This window comes from Dipodomys ordii, unplaced genomic scaffold (genome assembly GCF_000151885.1).
Source record: "Dipodomys ordii isolate 6190 unplaced genomic scaffold, Dord_2.0 Scaffold89, whole genome shotgun sequence".
NCBI lineage: Eukaryota > Metazoa > Chordata > Mammalia > Rodentia > Heteromyidae > Dipodomys > Dipodomys ordii.
In genome coordinates, this window is record NW_012267305.1 from 9,224,991 (window position 1) to 9,233,818 (window position 8,828).

At 36.3% G+C, this 8,828-nt stretch overlaps 1 protein-coding gene across 1 annotated transcript in view; it reads left to right on the forward strand.

Moving 5' to 3' along the window:
• The window catches only part of Mcf2 (MCF.2 cell line derived transforming sequence), an 82,213-nt gene extending 73,814 nt beyond the window's left edge, over positions 1–8,399 (forward strand). The window contains exons 21-25 of the mRNA XM_013025936.1: positions 699–824; positions 1,481–1,702; positions 6,681–6,773; positions 7,741–7,819; positions 8,335–8,399. Coding sequence (XP_012881390.1) covers positions 699–824; positions 1,481–1,702; positions 6,681–6,773; positions 7,741–7,819; positions 8,335–8,399 — 585 coding nt within the window. The remainder of the gene's footprint in view (positions 1–698; positions 825–1,480; positions 1,703–6,680; positions 6,774–7,740; positions 7,820–8,334) is intronic.
• Positions 8,400–8,828: the final 429 nt, after the last annotated feature.

Sequence of the window (8,828 nt, forward strand, 5' to 3'; positions counted from 1 at the left end):
GCATGCAAGGCAAGCGCTCTACCACTGAGCCACCTTCCCAGCCCCTATTTCTTGGTTTTGAGATCATATAATCTCAATACTCATGGCCTTCTCCATGAATATTGCAAATGATAACCTCCCAGTGTAATATGAAATATTCCTAAAACACTGTATTGACTATACATATACCATAGCTTGTTTTACTGTGTCTTTCCCAATATTATATATTGCATGCATCAAAATTACACAAATTACTGGATATACAGTAGAAAATCATGCATAATTGCTTTAATAACTAATCTCTAATGTGTTAGTGTGTTTGTGTGTGTGTGTGTGTGTGTGTGTGTGTGTGTGTGTGTGTGGCATTAATGTTAAGCTTTAGGACTCAAGCATGTAAGTCCTCTATTCAAGATCCTCTTGCCTCCATCTCCCAATAATCTAATCTGTCTTAATAGCTGTTGTTCTTCAGCTTGAAAAGCATTGAATGCCCATTGACTTATACTGTTCTATTACTATTCTGTTTATTGCCTGTGCAATTTTGACAGTTATTAAGCATGTTAATAATATTTCAAAGAGCATATGACAGGAATGACTCCCACAAGTGACATTTATGCTTGGATTCCTCCTTGAAAGCATGTTTTCCCCCACATTTGTTATTTTTCTTAAACTCTTTTAACATTTACCAAATATTAAGTTTCATTCATGACTTATAATTTCAGGAGCTATTAAAATACAGCCAAGATGGTGAAGGATCTGCTCAATTAAAGGAGGCTGTTGACACCATGCTGGATTTACTGAAGTCAGTGAATGATTCCATGCATCAGATTGCAATAAATGGCTATATTGTAAGTCAGTTTTAATTATTATTGGAGTGTCAGTGCTAAGTATGTTAATGTCCCTTTCTTACCATCCTAGAATCAATTGAGAAATAACATATACAACAGGCAGATAAGTGAAGATCAAAATATATGTATTATTACTACTAATGCTAAATGGAAAGTTGGCTACAGATGAGGAGCCAAATAGATTTATGGCATTCTCCTCATCTTCACAGCTGCTCCCAAGTTGAGCTCTAAGGAGATGTAGCTCAAGGGAGTACGTGGGTCAGTTAAGCCGACAGAATTCCTGCTTACCCTAGTCTACCATAGAGATCGAAGAAAAGGTTCAAATCTGATTTGTGGCCTGACACATGTCATGCATCAATCAGGTGCAATCAGGCAGAGATGGGGTAGGTTATCATAGCTGAATTATCTCCACATGGAGACAGTATGAAGTTAAGGAAAAAGCGATTGCTTTTAGGCCCCACACCTACAGCAATTTTCTGCATAATGTGATTCATGGCATGTTGTAGCATAAAAAGTTGTAATGGATTGCATTTAAAAAATGCAAATTATACTTCGGGGTTTTAGTAGGTCAAGCAAGACTTTAAAATGGTTAATGTCAGAGATCTAAATATAGCTGCGCTTTGTATTACTTATGGGTTTTGATTTTTCCATTCTAGGGAAACTTAAATGAACTGGGCAAGATGATAATCCAAGGTGGATTTAGCGTTTGGATAGGACACCGGAAAGGTGCTACAAAGATGAAGGATTTTGCAAGATTCAAACCAATGCAACGGCATCTTTTCTTATATGAAAAAGCCATTATTTTTTGCAAAAGACGTGTTGAAAGTAGAGAAGATGCTGATCGATACCCATCGTATAGTTTTAAGCACTTTTTGAATGTAAGACACTTTTAATTATATACTGTAGTATTATATATACATATATATATTCTATTTTGTATTGTTTTTCAATTAAAATAAGTTTTTTTGGGGGGGGGTCCGGTCGTGGGGCCTGAACTCTGGGCCTGGGCACTGTTCCTCAGCTCTTCAGCTCAAGGCTAGTGCTCTACCACTTGAGCCACAGCGCCACTTCCGGCTCTTTTCTTTTTGCTTATGTGGTACTGAGGAATCGAACCCAGGGCCTCATGCATGCAAGGCAAGCGCTCTACCACTGAGCCACCTTCCCAGCCCAAAATGAGTTAAGTTTTATACTTTAGCTGCACCCTGCACATGTCCTTGTTTAAAAGCAAGCTTCATCAGGCACTTGTGGTTCACACCTATAATCCTAGCTGCTCAGGAGGCTGAGATCTAAGGATCATGTGTCAAAGCCAGCCTGGGCAGGAAAGTCTGTGAAACTCTTATTTCCAATAAACCACCAATAAATCTGGAAGTGAAGCAGGAGCTCAAGTGGTAGAGTGCTGTTCTTGAGTTAAGGAGCCAAGCAATTAGGCAAGGCCCTGAATTCAAGCCCCAGTATGGATATAGGAAAAAAAGAAGCAGTGTTTATTAGAAGTCTTTTTTTTCTTTCTTTCTTTATTTTTTTATTGTGAAAATACTATACAGAGGGGTTACAATTACATGGGCAAGATAATGAGTACATTTCTTATCAAGCATTGTAGCCTCCTACTTTGTTTCCCCTTTCCATCCCTTCCCAGCCTCCCCCCACCCCCCATCCAATCCTCCCCCCCCACCAAAGTTGTAAAGTTCATTTTCGACATGATAACTTGTACTTCTCATTGTTGCAATGGGTCCTATTAGAAGTCTTATATAGAAATCAACTAAAACACACCCTTTATGTTGGGCATGAGAGGAGAGTATAGAGTTTGAGTCCTCCCATTCCCACCTCACTATATTCCAGGCACTCTCCTAAGGATACATCTTGAAATGAGAAGGAAATGGAAAGCAATGTCTTGGGGTTCCCTATGAGCACCCCTTTTCTAGGAGTATTAGATGGAGGTTTGGCGGGGGACGGGGGCAGGGAGGGAGGGAGTCCTGTGTTACAGGATACCAGGAGGAAGAAGTTTCTTCCTTTTCCCAATTGCATTTATAAATGAGAACATTGCATTTAGCATATTTCCCTTCCTTTCGTACCCTTCGCTCTTCGCTATTACTTATATACTTGGATGTCCAGAGCTATTCACAACTAAGTCTTCTCTATACTTTTTCGGTTCTCTCTTTTGAAATTATTTTTGTTCTCTTTTATAATTCAAATTGTCCTTCTGTCCTAATAATAGCTTGGAATTGAAATTAGAATAGAATTTGGGGAAGTTACTGGAAATGCAGTAATACTTGCATCGGAGCTTGCCACCAGAAACCAGGATCATCAACTTAGGCATGGTAGTGTCCATTAAGAATTCTAGAACTCTGGATGCTGAAACAGGAGGATTGTAAGTTTGAGGCCAACCTGGGCTGTGATATATTTGAGACTAGCCTCAGATACACAGCAGGATGCCATCTCATAAGAACAAAGAGCAAACAAAAAAGAAAAAGAGGACATTCAAAATTCACATGAGGCTATAATTGGAGAATTTGATTTTTTTACACCTAATGAATGTTATCTTTCAAGTTTTTAAAAATGTTATTATAAAGGTGATATACAGAGGGGCTACAATTACAGGTAGTGAGTACATTTCTTTTTTCTTTTTTTGTTTTAGTTTTTTTAAATTTAATTTTACTGTCATGGTGATATACAGAGGGGTTGCAGTTACGTAAGGTAGTGAGTACTTTTCATGTCAAACTTGTTACCCACTCCCTGATTTTTCTCCTACTTGCCTTCCTTCCCTGCCCCCCCTCAAATTGTACAGTTCATTCCCAACATGTTGTCTTGTGAGTATTGCTGTTCCCTCTTTGTCCTTTGTCTCACCATTTTGTTGTTCTCCTTCCTTTCCCCAATTTAAATATATATACAGTATCCATAAACATATGTACAATATCCAAGGTAACAAAATCAAATACAGTGACAACAGGGGATAAGCCATATGGAAAAACACAAAAGAAAAAAGAGAACACATAGTACATTAAAAATAACAACAACAACAAAGAAAAACCTCTTGTGTCTATGTCTTGGAGTTCATTTAGATTAGCATCATCTTATATGGTCATATGGACATAGCTATTGAGATATTCTGCTCATCTACTAGGATTATCCTAGACATATACTAATTATTACAAATGAGGGAAACCATGGGATCTATGTTTCTTTGGATGTGGCGTACTTCACATAATGGTTTTTCCATTTCCTTAAGAATGGGGCAGTGTCATTCTTTCTGATGGAAGCATAGATTTCTGTTGTGTATATATACCACATCTTCTTGATCCATTCCTCTACTGAGGGGCATCTGGGTTGGTTCCATATCTTAGCTATGGTATATAATGAGTACATTTCTTTTTGGACAATGGAAAATGTCTTCCCTTCCCTCTCTCTCTCCCAGTTTTTCCTTCCCATCCCCTCCCACAAGTTGTATAGTTCATTTCCCCCATAGTGTCTAATGAGTACTCTTTCAACTTTTAAATTGTAAAAGCAATGTAGCATTTGTCATAGAACAATTACAAAATACAACAAAGGATTACCCTTGAATCCTCATCCAGTATCGTTTTAGTTTTCTTGTGAGCCTGCTCTTTCGTAGCTGTTATTACCAGTATATTGGAGAACTGATACAATTTGCAGCCATATTTGTAAAGAGCAGTGTCTTATGATAAGATTGAGGTGACAGTGTGAAGGGGTATATCCTGCTTTTGATCCTCATAGGCTAAAGTCCCATGCCCTTCCCACTGTCTTATTTTCCTATTTTACTTCTAAATCCATGGTAACTTAAAAAAAAAGTCCCTCTGTTTTTTTTTAAATCACAAATAGCCAGTTGCTCCATTAATACCACAGTCTATGTCCCACTCTCTAGATTTCTAAGGGTCAATTATGATTTAAATGAACACTGACAGGCAACCAAAGATGTTGTAATCATTTCATACAGGGTTTAGGTCTTTTGTTGTTTATATCCTTTTCCTTTGGTAGGTACTTTCGCTTTGTAGGCATGTGCAATCCAATTGACTTGGTTTGTATCTATGGGGTAACCTAGTTACTGCCTAATGTACAATTTCTCACTTGTATTGATTTTCTATTTTGCCTTCAATTTGACACAAAGATGAGCATGCCAGCAGAATTTTTGTCAAGTTCAGTAATGTAAGGAAGGAGGGAATTTTGAAGTGATGCAGTTGGGAGAATTGAGAATACAATAAATTACCATGGAAACTGTATGAGACAGCTATAGGACCCATTTCAATGGAAGGTAGATATAAGAGCCTGGTGACTTAGTAGACACAGGAAACAAATAATACTTTATATTTTAAGGAAGAAAATTGTTTTGCTTCTTCTCTACTTTCCTGATGGGCTGTTATCCTTTTTTTCTATTACTACATTTATTGTTTGTTCTTTTTATTTAGCAAATAGTCACATAGTGATGATAACAGATACCTTGGACAACTAAAAATAATTTCATCAATAATGATGTATTGCATGTTAGCAGTAAAACATAATAAAACACTTGCAATTCAAACAAGGGAAGGAGTAGAAAAAAATTCTTACTTCAAGAAGCTCAAATGATCTGAATATTCAATGCATGCTATTTAATCCTTATATCAATTCCAAAATAGATGTGCTTTCTACTTTATAAAGAAGGAAATAGAACTTCATAAAAGTTGAGCAAATTGCAGAACAATAAATAGCTAGTAAATGGTAAAGGTTTCTAGGCTCTAGAAACTCTCTGACTCTAAAGTTTGTTTTCTAACTTATCCTGAGAATAAGCCAAAGCCATGCTATGAAACAAAATTAATTTTTAAAAAGATGGAATGAGTACTATTTGTCTTACATCTTCATATTTGAACAGAAATAGATTTGAGAGGTATAGCAGGAACATAAATATATTTGGAATCATTTTAAAAGTAACTTCCAACTATATTCAAGGTAGATTTCAGAGGCACTTTGATTCTGTTTTATTTCTAAGTATACTTGCATTCTTTTTCCTTGATATAGTAATTTCACTAGTAATACTCTTATTTCTTATCAGTTTCAATGAGAGTCATTTGAGAGGCTCATCAGTGAAACTAAATAGGATATCCCTTCAGATAATTAGGTAAGAATTGAAAGAAAAGAAAAGGGGCAAAAAAGAAATAGAACATGTTTATATAAAAGGTAGTGAAATTACCCAAAATGCAATTAGCCAACATATTAACAAAAGATAAGAGAAAACTGCGAAACACAGATATATGGAGGAGAAGGAAAGCTTTGGTAAGTAAGAGTGTGTATAGAAGTCCCCACCCCACCCCCCAAAAGTTTTACTGAGAGATATTTTGGTTTCCATAGAGACTAAGGGATTGAGGGATTGGTGGATGTTCTGTGATCCCTGTGTACCTGAGTGCTTTTCCCCTGCTCTGTAAATTGGATTGTTGTAACTTTTCACAGCTAGAGATAAATAGTACATTTTTAAGAATAAGTGCTCTGGCCAATAATTACCCATTTAAATTAATTTCAAACGCCTTTTCTCACTGATGTTTAATTACTTTTACTTCTCTGTGGCAAATTTGGTTTAATAGTGTGTAGTTAATTTGTAACAGACTTCAATCTTTGATGTCCTCTTTTGATGTTCAGATTTACCACAGTTGTATCAATTACTGGAATTCAGTGTGCATTCTGAACTATGAAAACGCTTTCATTTAACTGCTTTGGCCTATGATAATACTTGTCTTTTCATAGTCACTGAATCTAAAATGTATATTTTGCCCAAGTGAGAACGTTGGTTTCATTTAGAACATAAATGAGATAGAGTTAATGTAAGTTCATATTCGTAATAAACTGCTTATGACAATGGTGACTTCTTCCTTTTAGATGGATGAAGTTGGAATCACAGAATATGTGAAAAGTGATAACCGCAAGTTTGAAATCTGGCACGGTGGGAAGGAAGAAGTTTATATTGTACAGGTTGGTTATTGTAAAATTACTCTAGAAATCATAGTCTATCTTAAGATGAAAAACCTGAGTTGATAAAGACTTTTGGTCACATTTCATAAGATCTCACTTTTTTTCTACAAATCACTTCAATATTATTTCAATAGTCTTTGTGATGTATGTAAACATTTTTCTAATAGCATGTATTTTTTTAAATTGAGGGATGATCATGTTGTTCTCTAGGAGACTAGTGAACTGTAGCTGGCAGCTTGGCAGATATTTGCCTGTCCCATTGGGTTCCTCATGAGAGGATTTGATGCTTCACATTTGCTCTAAAGTATAGTTTTTAAAACCCTGATCAAATATGCTATAAGGTCCGCTGTGTTAGAAGGAAGAGAAGAGCAATCAGAATATGCTATGATGTTGTCATCAAATATTCAGTAAATCTCAATATTGTGAATTGTGTGTGATCCTTGTCCTGTTGTCTGTTGCCAATGCTCATTGCTTTTTGATTGTCTTAATTCTATACTGACTAGAACCTATAAAATACCTTTTCTTGCCTTACTTAACAACATAATACTTGTCATTTAGCAAGCTTATCTTGTAAGTAACGGGAGGATAGTTAAGGAAGCTTTTAAGCTATTAGTCGCAAAGTTTATTTTGTAAGTGATTCTATTTTGGGGAAATACTAGAGCTTGCTTTATAAAATTATGTATATTTTTAAAGAACAAAGAGAAAAACCAAGGAAATCAGTTGTGTTTCTTTTAATCATTATTGTTACATTATTTAAGGCTCATTTCAGAATAGTTTTCAGTGTATTATTTCTACTATGTCTAATCTGCTTGCTAATGATTAGCTTCTTAGAAGTTTTAAGAATTAAATGGCTAGAATGTGAATATGGTGTTTTAGGGAGTAGATTGTCCTTGATGTAATTACATTTATGGTAAAAATCATTCTTTTATAACAGGAAATATACCATCCCTTCTTTCTTAATCTTTAGGCTAAAAGTGTAGATGTGAAGATGTTATGGCTAAAAGAAATAAGAAGTATTTTGTTGAAGCAACAGGAACTTATAACAGGTATATTTAAATAACTGTTACAAAAGAAAGCACAGTAAGAGCCCCTTAAATTGTATTCTGTGAAACTTTTGTTGTGAATAGGGTGGGTATTAGCTTTCTTCAATTATAATATTGCAAGGGTTTGTGAAACCACTAAGTGGAAGACTGAGATTCACAAACCGAACCCTAGTTCCTGAGAATCAGTTGAGAAGCAGTATACCATGGCTTCCTAGTCATTCCTAGCAGTAGGCTCTGTTTAGGTACTCAAATAATCAGTGCCCACAGAGATTGGGATAGGGAGCTAGTTGTAGTTCTAAACTTGGTGTGTTTGAATACATATTCCATGGTTTGTAACTTTCCTTGTTGTTTCAAGTCCCTGAAAATCTCTGTGTGTATATATGTATGTATGAGAGGAGGGGCGGGGGGAAGGAGGGAGAGAAAGAACGACAGAGACAAGACACAGAGACACTGCCTTTAAGGAAGTATGAAGTGTGGCTTCTGAATGATGCTTATTTAAGCTTTATTTTCTTTCACAGTGAAAAAACGGAAGCAGCAGGTCGTAGAGCTGAGTGATGTTTGCCCTCAGCAGAGTGATGAGTAAGTGGTAACTCTTCAAGAAATATCAGCCTTGAAGTTTTCTTGTTTCTCTAGATAACATGAAACAATGCAATTCAAATATCCCAGACAAAAGTGAATCTGCCATTAGCAATAAGTCATCAAGTAACATAAACATATATATATATATATCCCTTTCTCAGTTTTAGAATTTTATGGAATTGGAATTATCACTATAATTCTGTAAATAGGGCTACACTTAGGGCTTTATCTTCGCAGGTGTGTGTGTGTGGTGAGTGTGCGTGTGTGTGTGTGTGTGTGTGTGTGTGTGTGTGTGTGTGTGTGTGTGTGACAGGGCGGGGAGAGAAGCGCATGGCAGGCAGTGCTAGTCTTGGAGCTTGGACTCAGAACCTGGGTGTTGCCCCTTAGCTTTTGTGCTGAAGGCTAGTGCTGTACCACTTGAGCCACACCTCCA